At 51.3% G+C, this 16,192-nt stretch overlaps 1 protein-coding gene across 4 annotated transcripts in view; it reads left to right on the top strand.

The window, feature by feature from the left end:
- The window catches only part of TNRC18 (trinucleotide repeat containing 18), a 55,040-nt gene extending 38,920 nt beyond the window's left edge, over nt 1-16,120 (top strand). For 3 of the 4 annotated variants that reach the window (XM_038151861.1, XM_038151862.1, XM_038151859.1), the window contains 13 exons: nt 2,665-2,904; nt 4,835-5,277; nt 6,105-6,269; nt 7,049-7,190; nt 7,534-7,651; nt 7,929-8,004; nt 8,357-8,465; nt 9,396-9,512; nt 9,786-9,950; nt 10,498-11,804; nt 12,490-12,726; nt 13,190-13,264; nt 13,818-16,120. In XM_038151861.1, the coding sequence (XP_038007789.1) occupies nt 2,665-2,904; nt 4,835-5,277; nt 6,105-6,269; nt 7,049-7,190; nt 7,534-7,651; nt 7,929-8,004; nt 8,357-8,465; nt 9,396-9,512; nt 9,786-9,950; nt 10,498-11,804; nt 12,490-12,726; nt 13,190-13,264; nt 13,818-14,024 (3,401 nt within the window). In that variant the 3' untranslated portion in view covers nt 14,025-16,120. The remainder of the gene's footprint in view (nt 1-2,664; nt 2,905-4,834; nt 5,278-6,104; nt 6,270-7,048; nt 7,191-7,533; nt 7,652-7,928; nt 8,005-8,356; nt 8,466-9,395; nt 9,513-9,785; nt 9,951-10,497; nt 11,805-12,489; nt 12,727-13,189; nt 13,265-13,817) is intronic. The other variant, XM_038151860.1, reaches the window with a different exon arrangement.
- Nucleotides 16,121-16,192: the final 72 nt, after the last annotated feature.

Here is a 16,192-nt window from a genome sequence, read left to right as displayed (position 1 = left end):
TTCCCATTAAATGCAGGCACCAGTCTCTCCAAGGAGCCATACAGATGGACAGAAGGCACCATGCCACCATGGCCAGAAGTTTGGGGACTTACTTTAGAAGCATGTGGGCTTGGAGCAGAGCCCCAAATGTCTTCTTTTTGCTTCATTTGTTACTTTTTGTCCCTTGGAAAATCAGAAGGAAGAGGAGCAGGGATTGTGTTGTGCATGTGAAGTGGGGTTAGCAAGATCTGTCCTCGCCATGAGAGGTGGAGGAGGATAGATCTGTGCTGTGAATGTGTTAAAATGGGGTTATTTTCAGGCTGCAAATTGTATCTCCTGCAGATAAAAATATAAGTGTAGTGGTAAAAATGCTGACAAGGGACTGTCTTCAGTTGTCTTTCTGTAGTGTGACACCGTGTATGAGCAGGAGGTTGCAATAACCACCAGGCACCTCATTGTGCTGTGTCTTTTCTGTAGCCTGAGGAGCAGCCACTGCCATCCTGGCTTTTAAATCTGTTTTACCTGAGTGCCTCTGAAATACTGGAGCTGCTGGGCACCCTTTTGCCCTTGCACATGCAGAGTGTAAGTGCTGAAGGAATGGTGCTGCTGGGCAGTCAGTGGTGCTGAGCCAATGGGGCTGGACTGGTCATGGATTTTCCTACAAACTTTCCCCCTTTTTTCCCCCCCATTTTCCTCCCCAGCTGCTCACTGAGTCACTCGCTGCTCAGCCAGCTCTCAGGTCTGGCATGAGGAGCTGTACAGGTTGATTTTTTTTTTAATTTTCCCCCCATTTTTGCTGGAAATTGCTCAGTTTCAGAGCTAGATGGGATGGATGGAGAAGGTCTCCCTACCCCACAGGGTGTCACTGAACTCAGGCACGGTTTTGCTGCTTTTCAGGCAGGTGGTTTTCACGTCTCAGAATAAAGTTCATCTGGATTTGTTTTCTCTTTGGCAAAATGTGATGTAAAAACAGCAGTTGCGACCCGTTTTCTGGTAGGGGAAGGAATCTGATCCCAATTTGCTGGGGATTTTTTTTTTTTGCATGTGGTTTTTATGCAAGGAGGGAACAGGGCTGTGGATTTCTTGGTATTGACTGCAGGACTGTAGGTTTAGTAGCATTTTTATATCACAAGGAACGAGTCTGAGCAACTGAAATGAGGAAGGAATTTTTATGCAGTTAAAAATTAGTATTCTCTGACTATCAGATGTATGCTACAGAGATAAGCCATCCATGTTTAAAAAAAAAGGCAAAAAGCTGCCAGTTGATAAAGTACAAGTATGAGAACATTGTTTTCTGATAGTCCTGTTCTTTCTAATATCATGGAAAAATAACACTTGTGTTATTGTATTTTTTTTTTCTGAGCAACCAAGTGTTGAGGACGTTTTTATCTATCCCAGAGGGCATATGTGAAAAGAAAAGGATTTTCATGTTCATTCCAGCTCATTTTGAAGGGATCTGGTTTCTCATTTGGCTGGATTTCAGACACAAGGATGGTGGCTGGTAGGAGCTGGGGAGTGGGCTCAGAACAGGGCTCCTGCTAGTGGTGGAAATTTTCCAGCAGCCTCAATGATCCTACTTAAGCCCTCAGTTTCAAAAGAAATGAAATATCTTTTCCAGACCCACTTTTCACAGTTAAATATATATATTTTTATAGATCTGTGTGCTCATATATGTGTGTGTATAAGTGTGCATGTGTGGTATATGTGCATTTGTGAAGTGGCTTGCTCTCCAGCACTCACTGGATGAGATGCTGTTAAAATTAATTGCCTCTGAGCTGCTGACAGACTCTTGGGAAGTGCTGTAGGGAGGGAGAGGTGCCACTCTCGGAGCCTCTACCCCCAAAATACCTGCTGTGTACACACCCTAGAGGAAACCCTCAGCCCACTGCTCTGCAGGTGTCAGCTGAGGCAGGCAGTGAGGCTGATTTCTTTGCCAGAATTAGGTTTTGGCTGTGGGCAGCTCTTCCTGCCTGCGCTGAGCCGGGCTTCCCTATCCTGAGCTGTAGAGAGGGAAATGAAAGCTATGGAGAGAGTTCTGAGGCAGAGGGCTCAAACACTGCTCCTTGTCTCCAACACTACCTACACTTTCCTCCCTTATGCATTCCAAATCCATTGCTTTTGAATTATTATTTCTATTTCTCCTCCCCTCTTTGCATTTTTGCTTCCTGCCCCTTCTCCTCCCTGTGTTCCCCTTGCCTCCCGCCATGGCACAGGCTGCTCTCTGGTATTCCCCTTCCCTGCTGATCTCTGCTTCTGATTACACTAATGGATTTCATTATGGAGGAAGTGTTGGTGGGAGGGAGGGGAATCCCACAGCTCCCAGGTTGGGATTTTCAAAGGAATTAAGCTTTTAATTCCTCCTGAAAGCTGTAGGGAAGGGGTGCCTGGCATCCTTTTCAAATCTGCCAACACCCTGCTCTTCCCTCCCTCACCCTGAGTGGGTCATCATTGCTGTACCCTGTATTGCTGTGTCCTTCCAGGGTGGTGGCAGGCAGGGTGACAGCGGCTCTATGGCTGCAAGGACACGTGTGTGCCCGTGGCCAGCACCTTGTGGCTCAGTCCTGGGTGGCTCAGTGCCACTTTGGTGGGCACAGAGCAGCAGGAGAGTTGCGGTTCGGGTTGGGAATGTGGCTGGTGCACAACTCCGTAAGGTTTGTAACGGGCTCCCTGTTTTCTGCGTGCCAGATTCCAGCTCGGAGGAGGAGGACGACGACGATGAGGAGGAAGAGGAGGAAGCAGAGGACTATGGCACAGATGGCACAGACAGGCTGTCGTCACCTGCCCTGGATGAGAGTGGCCTGGGCCTTCTGGCCAGGTTTGCTGCCAGTGCCATGCCCAGCCCCATCGTTCCCCCTCCGCTTTCCATCATCCAGCTGGAGGCCAAGCAGAAGGCAAAGAAGAAGGAGGAGCGGCAGAGCCTGATGGGTGAGTTCTGTGCTGTGGGGTGGTGCTGTGGGAGCAAAGTGGAAGGCGTGGGAGGTCCCAGCTGTGCTGCAAGAGAGCAGGTTGTGTACCCAGACACTGAGCTGCCCTTTCTTTGCTTTGGCAGCTTGGTCCTGATGCTGAAGGTGGAGAAAGTGGCTGATAGGGAGACAAAAGCCTGTCACGGACGTGGCAGGTTAGCAGCTGCAGCTGTGGCTCCCCTAGGGACAGCTGTGGCTTTGTCAAAGTTTCCTCTTTTCCTACTTGGCAAATTCTCAACAAGACATGCTGCAAAGGCAAGCAGTGGGATGCTGCATCCCCTTGGACAGAGTGCAGAAGGCAGTGAAGTGCTGTTCAATTTTAGGGAAGGAAGCATGTGCTAAATGCAGTTAATCTTGGATACCCAAGGGAAGCACAGACACCCAAGCAGAAGAAAAGTTCTTTCCATCAGCCCATCCCATCAGCTTCCTTACAGAAACCAGCCAGGGAGACATGAAATAAGCATTCCTTCCTCTGCTCGTGTGTTTACAGTGCCAGAATCTGGGTTTCTGCCTTGCCTCTGTCTCAGTTTCAATGTGTTGGGAGTTTCATTTCTTCCCCTCTCCATGCCCTGCTGCACAAGTGCCCATTGGTGACATTGTTCCTGGTCAGACAGATCTATATGGGTTCCATTTATAAATTCTCTATTAATATTTATTAAGTGATAATGGAATTTATAGCATGCTTCAGAATGGAAAATGATGTCCTCCTCGGGAGCCTGGCTTGTTTTAGCACTGTTTCCATGCTATATTAGGCTTTTGCCAGCTTGTTCCAACAGCCTCTGCTAAGAATTTATTGTCTTGTAATCTGCCCTCCTTGAAACTGGAAGCATCTAGAAATTGCCTCATGTAGTACTGAGAGAGGAGAAGGAGTGCTTTAATTTCCAATGGGTTTTTCATTTTGAGCTTTGCCAGCTTTGTTTTTGACATGCTGGCTCTTTTTCTCTCTGTGCTGGGGCTGTCTCAGGGGAAGAGGATTGGGTAGAAGATGAGAGCAGTTTCCTGCAGACTGAATTTACCCAAGAAAAAATAAAGTGAGAGAAGGACCAAGAGAAGATGCTTTCCTTGCTGGTGCCATGTACATTTTCATTTTCCCACGTGAATTTGCCTACCTCCTGCCCATGTTGCTGGGTGTGTAGGTGCTTCCTCAGTTTCTCTTCTGCCCCTGGAAACCTGATCTTGCTTTCCTTTATCAGGTTCAGGGGAACACAGTGAAGGTGGGGAACATCTTGGCATTGCTACAGTATTTCAGGCCTCTGGGTACTGCTGTGCTCAGGGTGCTGAGCAGAGGCCAATGTGAGGGGAATTCCATTTGCCACAGACAGAAGATCATTTACCTCTCGACTTTGAGGCAACTCCCTGAGCCAAAAAAAGGATCTGTGGTGTCTGTTGGCCAGTGGGAAAAAATAAGCTTGAAATTTGGGTTTATTCCATTTGTTAAAAGACATTGTTCTCCTGAAACAAAGGTGAAACTGGAGAGGGCTCCCACCAGGAGAGAAGGAGGGATCAGCTTGTGGGGTTTATGCTTGGTTTCAGCTGAGCAGCTCCTTTTTGAGGAGGGGCATGTTAAAGTATATTTTCTCTTCAGAGCTTCCCTGTAGGGTTTTTTCTTGTGGGAGAAGGGAGAAAATGGAGGCAGGGAACACACTGAACCACAGTGCCTGAATTGCTGGGCTCTGGTTTGGAGCAGGGCAGGCTTACTTCCAGGGAATTTCCACAGTGTTTCATGGGTCAGAAATGGAGGTCTGAGGGATGTGGGGATTGGAAAGAGGAACAAGCAAGAGCTCTATCGAACAGGCACAGCATCTCCCATGGAGCCCAGAAGTTTCCAGCAGGATGTGTCCCCTCTTGGCTCAGCCAGGTCTTTGACTGATGGTTCAATCCTTTGCACCTAGGGACAGAGTTTGAGTACACCGACTCGGAGAGCGAGATCAAGATCAGGAAGAAGTCTCCGTCGGGGCTGCTGCGCGGGAAGAAGGGACCGCTGGAGCCCAGCAGCATCCCGCCCAGCCAGGCCCCCAGCAGCCTTGACTCTGGCTCCGGGAGCGCCGACAAGGCCAAGCTGGGCTCTGAGAAAGGCCGCAAGCTGAAGAAATTCAAATCCCCTAAGGACTTGAGCTTTGAGTTCGGGCTGGAGGCCAGCGATGATGACCTGTGGAACCGGCGCCGCAGCGAGCGCATCTTCCTCCACGACGCCACCGCGTCCTCGGCCATGCTGACATCCACGGCGCCTGCCAGCTCCACCCCCGTCTCCAAACCTGGGCGCTGTGGCAAGGGGGCCCCCATGAGCCCCAAAAAGGAGGGCAGCAAGGGGAAGGAGAGAAAGGAACTAAGCAAGGTGAGGAACGTGCTGGCCAGATTGGTGTTGGGACGCTTGGGAGCTGAGGGTGAAGGGAGGGCAGTTAACTCCACTAAGGTAGAGGGGAGTTGAGTCTTGTCTCAGCAGTTGTTTGGCTGCCTCTTTTCACCCCTGTCAGCCCAATGTACACCCAGAGGCTCTGTCAGGCTTGGATCTGACTTGCAGGGAGTAAAAGCCATGTTTGAATGGGGCTGGTTACTTCTGTCACCCTCCATGTTCCAAATCCATTCTGTTTGGGTGGCCAGAGTTCATGATCCTGCATTAAAACAGATCCTGTGAAATCTCTCTCCCACTCTCTGCATGAGGTTGTCCTCTTGCTGACCCGTGGACCCCAGACTAGCCTTTAAGGCTGTTCCCCTTTTACATGGTGACTTCTGAGGTCTGTCCCTGGCTGAGGGTGACAATGGCCTCTGGGTTACTGGCTTTTCATCTAAGCTGAATGCTTGGCTCCCTCTGGCTCCAGTTCAGTCCATGGCAGTGTTATGGAAGAGCACTGATGGGGAGAGTTAAGACAAGTTAGTTGTGACATGAGGCCAGCTGGGATCTTCTTGGAGCTCTTTGGAGGAAGATTTGATGGGCAGGAGTTGCTCTCCAGTGTAATGAAAAGCTCTTCCCAAAATGTGTGAAGCCAGAAAGCAGAGCTGGGAGATGTAGGATGTGATGTGGGCAGTGAACTAACTGCTGGCTGAACCTAATCCTACCTGTGCATAGGTAGGATTAGGTTGCTCGACCTTCTTCCTTTCCTTGGACCCAGATATTTACCAATCTTCTCTTTACTGATGGAAGTGTTGTGTTTTTATTTTTAGCAGCGGAAGAAGGGTAAAGAAACGCCCTGCTGCTCCTCCTCCTCATCCATGTCTCCTCCTGGCATTCCCAGCTCCCCCTCTGATGTTCGGGTCAGCCTGGCAAGTGCCCTGGGCTCCACCAAGAAGAGCAAAGCAAAGGTGAAAGCCAAGGAGGTGAAAAAAGAGGTGAGGGACTGGTTCTAGTGTGGCTGGAGTGGAGGGCGGCTGCAGAGCACCTGGACTGTTGCAGTGTGAGGGAGGGAAAGCAGAGGTGCAGGTTTTGCTGGGTGTGTTACAGGCAAAGGGCTGGTTTGGAAAGCCTAAAATCCAAGGAAGACCCTCTGATAGTACCTGCTGCTACCGTCTGGTGTTCATTTGCCTTCATCCCCCAAATTAGTGAGCAGGCAGGGTTTTCTCCAAGGCTGCCACGGGGTGGAAAGAGAGCTTGCAAGGACCAAGGAGGTGGTGATGGAGTAGCCTTGCTCAGCACTGGGTCACAGCTGATTCCTGCTCCACTGCTGTAGCCTGTCATCTCTCATAACACACATTGCTGTCTTCTCACGTGATTTCTGTGTGGTGCTTATGGTCTGTGTGTAACAGTAGGGAACATGTCATGGAGACTGGAGAAGAAATAGGAACAGTGCCTGGTGCCTGTTCAGTGAAGGCAGAGGCTCAGGAGCACTGTGGTGAATGCAGAGCAAAACGACAGCTCCATAGCATCTCTCCCAACCTCTGAGTGTGAGGATGTGGGGGATAGCTTTTGATTAACTGCTGGTGATGCTTGGGGGATAAAGACATCCAAAAGTTTGAGTACACCCACTTAAGTGTTTGTGAGATGAGCATTCCTGAGGATGGAGACAGGTTTGTACTGATATCCTCAGGTTATTTTTTGCTGGAGGCAGGTGAGATGGGATCAGGCTGTTTCCTGTGGTGATCCAGCTGATGTGCTGCTTGCTGTCCTGCAGAACCGAGGGAAAGGAGGAGCTGTCAGCAAGCTCATGGAGAGCATGGCAGCAGAGGAGGATTTTGAACCCAACCAAGACAGCAGCTTCTCAGAGGATGAAAACATCCCACTGAGCATGCTGGTTGAGAGGCCACCCACACCAGGTAAGGGCACGATTTTATAGGTGGGGGAGCTGGGCAGTTTCCAAGGGCTGCTCAGAGGGACAGCTGTGCTGCTTTCACACATTCCTCATCCAAAGCCATGAGTCTTTGGGGTGGAGATACCTCTTTTTCAGTCAATTCAATAAAAACTAAGCCTGATCAGCATGGCTCACTGTGACATCTAGTTGAAGCCCATCTCTGCGTTGCCCTATTTTCATTACTGATATGTTATTATTACCAAGAGAGGGGACAGTGATGCTGGGAATATGAAGTTTTCTTTTCCCCTCACTGTCCCTTTCCCATGTGTGATGCCCTCTAATCCCCATTTTGCTCCCACACCTCACAGCTCCCCGCTCCTGCATCATCGACAAGGATGAGTTGAAGGATGGCCTGCGTGTCCTCATCCCCATGGATGACAAACTGCTCTATGCTGGGCATGTCAAGACTGTGCATTCACCAGACATGTGAGTTCAGGGGCTGCTGTATCCACCTGGGATCTGCCAGAAAATGGGGACATAGCTGCTGCACAGATCAGTTTGGGGGTTGTGTAGAGCTGGCTGCCCAGAGACTGACAGTGTCTGGCAGGGAGGGAAGGAGAGTTCACTCCGGTTTATCAGCACTGAGGGAAATCCAATTATCTCTCATTAAGTGCTCTCACATCCTGTCCCCTCAGAGGGAGGCGTTACCTGCTGGGGGTGGTGTCTCCCATGTGCTGTCTCTGACCCAGCCTTTGTGTTTCAGATACCGGGTGGTGGTGGAGGGCGAGAGGGGGAACCGTCCCCACATTTACTGCCTGGAGCAGCTCCTGCAGGAAGCGGTATGTGCTGCCAAGGGCTGCCTGTCCTCGGTGCCCATGGCCTGTTCTGGGGTGGGGGAGGCTAGCTGGGAGCTCCTCCTGCAGCTGCAGGGATGTCCTGGTCCTGCCCCCATGGCCAGTGTGGGCAGAACTCCCTTTGGTGTGCTCACTGCTTCACTGGCAGCAGGCGCTAGTCCTGTATTCCAGCGGGGGTGATCCTTCCTTCCTCCTGCGAGCACACAGGAGGCCATTCCCCAGCAGGGAAACTGTCCCTTGCCGTCTCCAGGGCTGCTTTGCTCCATGCCAGCTGTGCTGGGATGGTCTGTGCTGGTTCCAGGGTGGTCAGTAATTGCCTTCCTCTTGCCCCGAGCAGATCATCGATGTGAAGCCCCCTTCAGTGCGGTTCCTGCCCGAGGGCACGAGAATTGCAGCCTACTGGAGCCAGCAGTACCGCTGCCTCTACCCGGGGACTGTTGTCCGAGGTAAGGCCACCCTGGCTGCTCTGTGCTGTGAACCTGGGATGTCTCAGCCCTGTGTGTCCTCAGGGATGTCATGCTTGTCTGGGGAAGCCCTAAAATCTACTGTGAGTGTCCTGGAAGTCAGATCCTGGCTTGTTCTCTCCTCCAGGTCATGCCCCTCTCATTAATGATGCAGATTTGGTAACATCCTGCAGATTCAGGAAGAGGTTCGAGCAATTTAGGAGCTTAAATATATCAAGGACATTTAATACATTTCAGAAAGTCAGAATTTGTTCCAGGCGCCAAGTATTTCTGAGGCTGTGGAGGTTTCTAAATCACTTGGACGCTCACAACTTTGCTCTGACACGAAACACCAGTCTGGTCCCATTAGAAAGTTGGTGAATTATCCTGAATGGCTCAGGACAATTCTGCCATGGCTGGTCTTGGTTTTGGGATCTTGGTCATACCACATGTGTAAAAAGGAATAATTACTTATGATGTATAAACCAGTAATGCTGATGTAAGAAGAGAGGGTGAGAACACAGCTTATTTCTCTTGGAGAAAGTGAAAAGCAGCAGTTTATGATGGCTGAGAGTAGTTACAAAACGCAGGTTAAAAAAAAGATATTTCAGTGAAAGGAGAAAAGTGAATTTCTGCAAGAATAAAGGGAAATAGTGGAGAGAGATGGGAAGTCAAACTGGAATGGCTGTTATGTTCTGGAGCAGGGCTGTTGATGGGGAATTTCACACTGAGTGGGCTGGTTTAGTGTTACCAGGGACTTTCCATTGCAGAGTGAGCCTTCTGTGCCCTCCCTGCACAGCCTAGGAGAGGTGAAGTGGGTGCTTTGCAGCTGGTGCAGCACCCCTGTCTTTCCCCATGTCCCCACTTCCCTTACAATGGGTTTGTACTCTGGTGTTTGTTCCTAATCCCATCTTCTGCTCCCCCATCCCCCAGGAACCCTGGATCTGGAGGAAGATGGTGATCTCATCACAGTAGAGTTCGATGACGGGGACACGGGACGCATTCCACTGTCTCACATTCGACTTCTCCCACCTGACTACAAGATCCAGTGTGAGTCTTGCTGTCAGTTTTTTGTAAGACACTTCCCACTCTGACATATATGGAGTTTTGGGCTGCTTTCCTCAAATTTTGGGACGAGTTCACAGATTTTCAGTCACAAAGATTGCACCATCAATTACAGAACACAGAGCTGGGGTGGGATATCACCCATAAGGAAAGAGGCCCAGTCCCTATTGCAGATTTGGTTGGGATACTTTCACTCTATCACATCTCTGTTTTATGTGTTATTTGACAGCATTTGAACATCTCTTTGACCTGTTCCAGGTGCTGAGCCTTCCCCTGCCCTTCTGGTGCCCAGCACCAAGCGCCGTAGCCGTAAATCCAGCAAAGACACTGGAGAAGGAAAAGAGGGAGCAGCACTGGGGTCAGAGGAGCCTGTGTCAAAGGGCAAAGGGCGAGGAAGAAAGCCAAGTGTCAAGGCCAAAGCTGGTAAGTTGCACACTGCCAGGCCTGGAGCTGAGGGAATCCTTGCCCAGTTCCCCACTGTTCTCCCCAAGTTAGAGCTGTTGCTTGGAGTGGGGTTTGGGTGAGGATGGATGCATTGTTTGAATGAGAAGCACCCGTGCATCTCGCTCTGCTGTGGCTAGAGTTTACAGGGGGCTGGCGTGGAAGCTGGCCTGTGCTGTGACAGCCTCCTCCTGTCAGTCAGGGATGTGGAGCAGAGTCCCTTTTTCAGATGAGCATCTCTGCAGCTGTCAGTAGGGCCAAAGGTGCAGGAGATTTGTAGTTTGGTTCTCCTGAAGTTGAAGCAGCACCCCTGGGCATTGTCCATCACTTCTCACAAGTACTGGCACCAGGCCAGGCTGTTCAGTGAGCAGTGAGGACACCCCCTGTGCTCCTTTGGGGGTACCTGAGCAGACAGGAGCAAGCCATGCTTGGCCAGAGACCAGTCAGCATTGGTGTCTGGTTGTGTCTGAGCTAATGAAGCCCTTCTGGAGGGATAACATCATGTCTTTGTGTTTCTTCCCCTCTCCAGAAGAGGCTGCCTTGCCTGAAGAGAAGGATCAGGTGGAGTCTTCACCTGTTACCTCCTCAGTCCCAGAGAAACCGGCCTGCTTGAGCAAGCCAAGCATGAAGGGGTCACGAAAATCACAACCGCTGCCGACTGGAGGCTCTCCTGCTCCCACAGAGGAAAAGCGGTCAAAAGCCAGCAAAATGAAGATCTCCACGAAGCTGCACAGCCCCCCCCAGCCCTCTTACCAGCCTCCTGTGTTTGGCAGCATCCTCGGCACAGAGCCCTACAGCGATCTCCCGGGAACGCTGGCGGCCTTTGGCTCCGGCGATGCTTCGGTGTCCAAAGCCAAGGCCAAGAAAGGGCGGCCCACTGAGGAGACACAAGAGTTTGGCACCATGGTCAAGGCTCAGAGGAAGCATGACAACGAAATCCTGATCAAGCTGGACCATGAGGGTGTGATGTCTCCAAAGACAAAGAAGATGAAGGAGGCGATGAGGATGCTGGAGGACTCGAACCTGGCCAGTCGCAGAGACGGGAAGAGTCTCTTGGGACTGGGCTATTCTGCTGCAGTGAGTGTGGAGGGCAAGCAGAAATCTTCCCGAGCCAAGGTGGCTGAGGGAGACCCTTCCCCTGCCAGCTTTGGAGGAAAGTTTGATGCCTCAGCAGAGAGCCTTGCTGCCTCGAAGGACCAGGAAGAAAAGGCAGCAGCTCCAGCAGGTGTGGAGGAGTCTGAGAGCAACAGCAGTGACAGCAGCTCGGAGTCAGAGGGAGAAGAGGAGGCTGAGAAGAACCAAGGGGAAGCCCAGGACAGCAGCTCAGCCAGCTCAAGAGCATCCACCCCTCTCTCTTCCTCCAACTCCTCCTCTTCTTCCTCTTCTAGCAGCAGCTCCTCTTCATCTTCATCTTCCTCCTCTTCCTCCACCTCATCAACCTCTTCTTCATCAAGCTCCAGCTCTTCTTCCTCTTCCACTACGGATGAAGATTCCTCCTGTAGCTCTGACGACGAAGTAGCTGAGGCCCAGCCGAGTTCCTCGGTGCAGCAAACCCTCCCACCCAAGCAAACCAAGCAGGCAGGGAAATCCCGGGCCTCCTCCCACCCGCAGAGCCAGAAGCAGGCGGCGCAGCAGGCGGCGCAGCAGGCGGCGCAGCAGGCGGCACCGCCGCAGAGCGGCAACAAGAGCCGGCCCAAGAAGCGCGAGGGCATCCACCTGCCCACCACCAAGGAGCTGGCCAAGCGCCAGCGCCTGCCCTCCGTGGAGAACAGGCCCAAGATCGCTGCTTTCCTCCCGGCACGGCAGCTGTGGAAGTGGTTTGGGAAACCCACGCAGGTAAATGCTCCGTAGTGCTCGGCACGGGTTTTGCCTTCTGGTGCCTCTTCCCTTTTCCTGGGGTGGTGGAACTGCTGGCATAGTGCGTCCAGTTTGCAGGGAGATGGGGGTTGGCTTTCACTGTGTTGGGGAAGCCATTCTGTGTGGTGTATCCCTCTGCCCCAGTTCCTGTGGGAATACTGTGTCTCTGCCAACAGCAAAGGGATGCATGCGGGACAGGGCAAACAGTGGTGTGTAGGGAAAATATGGGTGATCCCTTGTGGGATTTGCAGGGGTCCCAGGATGAGGGAAGATGTGAGAATCTTGACTCTATGTTTTAGAAGGCTGATTTATTATATTATGATATATATTATATTAAAATGCTATATTAAAACTATACCAAAAGAATAGAAAGAGGATTCATCAGAAGGCTGGACAAGAATAGAAAGGAATGAATAACAAAATCTCGTGACTGTCAGAGAGTTGATGCAGCTGCATCTTTGATTGGTTATTGAGTAGAAACACTTAACATGGACCAATCGAAGAAGCACCTGTTGCATTCTGCAGCAGCAGGGAGTTATTGTTTACATTTCTTTCCTGAGGCTCCTCAGCTTCTCAGGAGAAAAAAATCCTAGTACAGGATTTTCATAAAAATGTCATGGTGACAATCCCTGGCTGACCGCTTGGCATGATCCTCTCTTGGCAGAGACGAGGGATGAAGGGGAAGGCCAGGAAGCTGTTCTACAAGGCCATCGTGCGGGGCAAGGAGATCATCCGCATCGGAGACTGCGCGGTTTTCCTCTCCGCTGGCCGCCCCAACCTGCCCTACATCGGCCGGATCCAGAGCATGTGGGAATCCTGGGGCAACAACATGGTGGTCCGAGTCAAATGGTTTTATCACCCAGAAGAAACCAACCCTGGGAAGAAACTCAATGAAGGCAAGGTAGGCTGGTCTCCTTTGCTGAGAGGGCTGCAAAGCTCCTTGCTCCCTTTTGTTTCCAGTGATGAGGAAAACACCCAACGCCCAGTTTGTTACTGGTACCCTGAAGGGGTTGGCCCAATGCTTTCATCTTGTGGGGGCTGCCTGTGGTGTGGGCAAGCCCAGTGTTGGGCCTTTGAAGAAGGGAGGGGTGGGTTTCTTTGTATTAGGAAATAAAGACTTTTGTGTTAGTCCAAAAAAAGCGTCAAGAGCCAGATCAAGTCTTCAAAGTGTAAGAAGGATGGGCCTGGTGCTCAGAAACTGAATTTTGCGCATGGGCAGCTGGTGGACAGCAGGATTTTTGCCTAATGGCAGTGGGCAGGGGTTGAAATTCCAAAAGCACGTGGTGGGCAGGAGGTGATGGCATGGGAAAACAACAAATTCACCGAGTTTTCATTTCTGTTTCCTCTTTTCTTCTTGGGCACAGCGCTGGGATCAGAAATCAGGCAGGAGTCTGGCCACAGCTTTGCAGGCATCCAACCAGAGGAAGGACTTTATGGAGGTTGGTGAGACTGGGAGATGGCTGGGAGGGAATGCTGGGTACCCTGTAACAAATAAATACTGCTGGGAAATGCCCTCCCAAACTTCTCTGGCTCTTGCTTTTTGCCTCGGCTGCAAAGTCTGCAGTGCCCAGGACTTGGGATGGATATTTCTGGGAGGGTGGAAGTAGCTGCAGGTGCTGGGTGTGGGGAAGAGCAGGGAGCTGGTATCCAGTGCCCATCTTTGCATTTGCATGCTTGAAATGAGGATGGCAAACTCCTGGCCTCCATATTTCCCTTTATGTGTGCTTGGCAGCTGCAGTATTCCCATGAGTGGGAGCCAAGTGAGAGGGCTCAGGTTCAGTGGGCTGGAGGGATTGTCCAGCCATGGACCTGTGCAGATTCCCAGTGTCCCTCCCCTGGGCTGGCTGTTGGGATGAGGGAGATGTTCTTGAGTGTGAGCAGAGTCCTATTCCATGAGTGTTTTTCCTACTTATTGAAGATGATGCTGTAAATGCTGTATGAGCTAATGGCTCCTTTTTTTCCCACCTCCTTCCTTCTCTTCCTGTTGTGCAGAGAGCCCTCTACCAGTCCTCTCACGTGGATGAAAATGATGTCCAGACCATCTCACACAAGTGTCTTGTTGTTGGTCTGGATCAATATGAGCAGATGCTAAAGACAAAGAAATACCAAGACAGTGAGGACCTCTACTACCTTGCAGGGACCTACGAGCCCACCACGGGCATGATCTTCAACACTGACGGGGTCCCTGTCATCTGCTGACCGCCCGGGGGACACATGCCACCCCCCGGGAAGGGATGGGACAAACCTGAGGACGTGCCTGTTCAGACGACATGATTGTTTCTTTCAATGCTCATTTCTGTGTCACACTACAGACAGGAGAGCGCGAGAGACGCGAGGAGGAAGGAGAAGGCTGAAGAAAGGGGTTGGGGAAGCAGTTACAGGACTCGAGGAAGATGCCGTTGGGGGTGGTGGTGGTGCTTGAACCCCGAGGCTCTTCTGGAAGTGGCTTTAAGTAAGGTGACACTTGACCAACTTCTCCCTTCCTCCTTTTGGTCCAGGAAAGCACATGGGTCTCGTGATCATTTCACCAGCGGGACCCCCCCAGCAGGAGGGATCCCTTTTGTGTCATTTTTCCCCATCAGTAACTCGGAAGCCGCCCGCACGTGGAAGGACCCTCTTGCCTTCTGCGTGCGCTCCTCTCCGTCCTTATATTCCCTTTCCTGCTTAGTTTCGCATGACCCTTTATAGGAAGGACAGGGTGAAAGAGAAAGGAGATGAGTCTCTCTCAGCGCCTCGTCTCGATCCTCTCAGCGCCTTTTTGCCGTTCCCTTTCGCTGGAGGCCCCTCTGGCAGCGTGTGGAGCACGACAGGGCAGGGCTGGCTCCAGCACAGAGATGGCAGAAGAGAATCCTCTGGCCTGGGAGGAGCCAGGTGGAAGAGGAGCCAACATCCAGTCTGGGACGCTGCCTTCCCACTGCCTTGAACAGTCTGAACCCTCTGCAGCTCTGCGCCCCTTCTGCCCTGCGAAGGTGCTGGAGGGAGCAAGCAGGTGGCAAGGGGGGTGACACGTGGCAACCTGAGACCTCATCTTGGAGCGTGCAGTGAAGGGGCAGGAAACGACTGGGAAAAGCTGCTGCTTGGTGCTTGGAGGAGAGATCAGAGGCCACTGGATTCTGGCATCCCTCACCCAGCTTTACTCGCCATGCCTTGCCTGTGCTGAGACGTGGAGATGCTGGGAAGCCTTGCCCATCATCGGAAGGGAATGGGGACAGTGTGAACCCGGCTGTGCCTGCCTGCGGCGCTCCCACAGCCAGAGCCCCGCTGCCACCTCGGGCTCAGGGACTGCACCGTTCGGCTCCTCCATCCACGGAGAAGCTGAGCTCCCCTTGGGCACACGCCAGACCCGCGGCACCGCCACGGCTGCTGCAGGGTTACACCGGGCAAGAGGGAACACTGGAGGAGAACCTGAGGAGAACGACGCACCATCCTTGCACTTAAAACAAAACTCCAAGAGACGCACTGATCTTCGCAACCCCCGACTCGCACTACGGATCGCCGGGACGCGGAGCGGGGCCCAGGCTCCGGTGGGGAGACGCTTAAGCCAGGGACAGATTGGAAACTCTCCACCCTGGCTGCGTACCAGAGCCTGGAGGCCGGGGCTCAGGGGCGAGGGACAGCCCCACAGAGTTACCCCTCGTCCTTTAAACAAACCACATGGTGCTGAGCTCGTACCATCTCCACCCCGGGCCACCGGCGCCTCGGCACGGCGGACAGTGACGGTTCTAGCCTGTACAGTTTTAATGTACCAAAAGACTCTTTAGCCCTCCTGTATTATAAGTCTTTAAATGGATTCAACTTTTTAATTATAAATATAAATATAAATATATATATATAAATATAAACTTTTTAAAACTGTGAAAAAAATTATGAAATTATAAAAAACAAAAAAAGAAAAAAACCCACAACGGCAGAAATGAACACAGTCTGACGTTTAGAATATTATTTTTTATTTCCTGTTGGATTGTGATTGTAAATGATCTGGGAACAGGCACACCCCCCACGCTCAAAGTGTACTGTACTTCTAGAAGCAAATTGTGTGAGCATATTTTAAAGAGAGAGAGCGCGCGAGAGAGATTTTATGCTAATGTTAAATAGAAAGCACTTAAAACCCACTGCCTTCTATGGAACACAAGGATATTTCAGACAATCGAGAGGAAAGGAGAGCCAGGTTTTTGTCTTTTTGTTTTGTTTTGTTTATGTTTTGTTTAAAACAATTTTTTTGGCATTCTGTTTGTTGGAGAACTCCGTGTGATCTTTTTTCATAAAAAAAAAAAAATCTAATTGAAAAAAAGCAACCCAACGAAGCATCTTTCTTTGTCTCGCTTGTCCTGACCGCAGGGTTTTTCTCCCCTTGGTGGCAATGATGG

This window comes from Motacilla alba, chromosome 14, assembly GCF_015832195.1.
Source record: "Motacilla alba alba isolate MOTALB_02 chromosome 14, Motacilla_alba_V1.0_pri, whole genome shotgun sequence".
NCBI classification, from domain to species: Eukaryota; Metazoa; Chordata; class Aves; order Passeriformes; family Motacillidae; genus Motacilla; species Motacilla alba.
The sequence above is the reverse complement of the archived record's forward strand: the minus strand, read 5'-3'. Positions and strand labels throughout refer to the sequence as shown.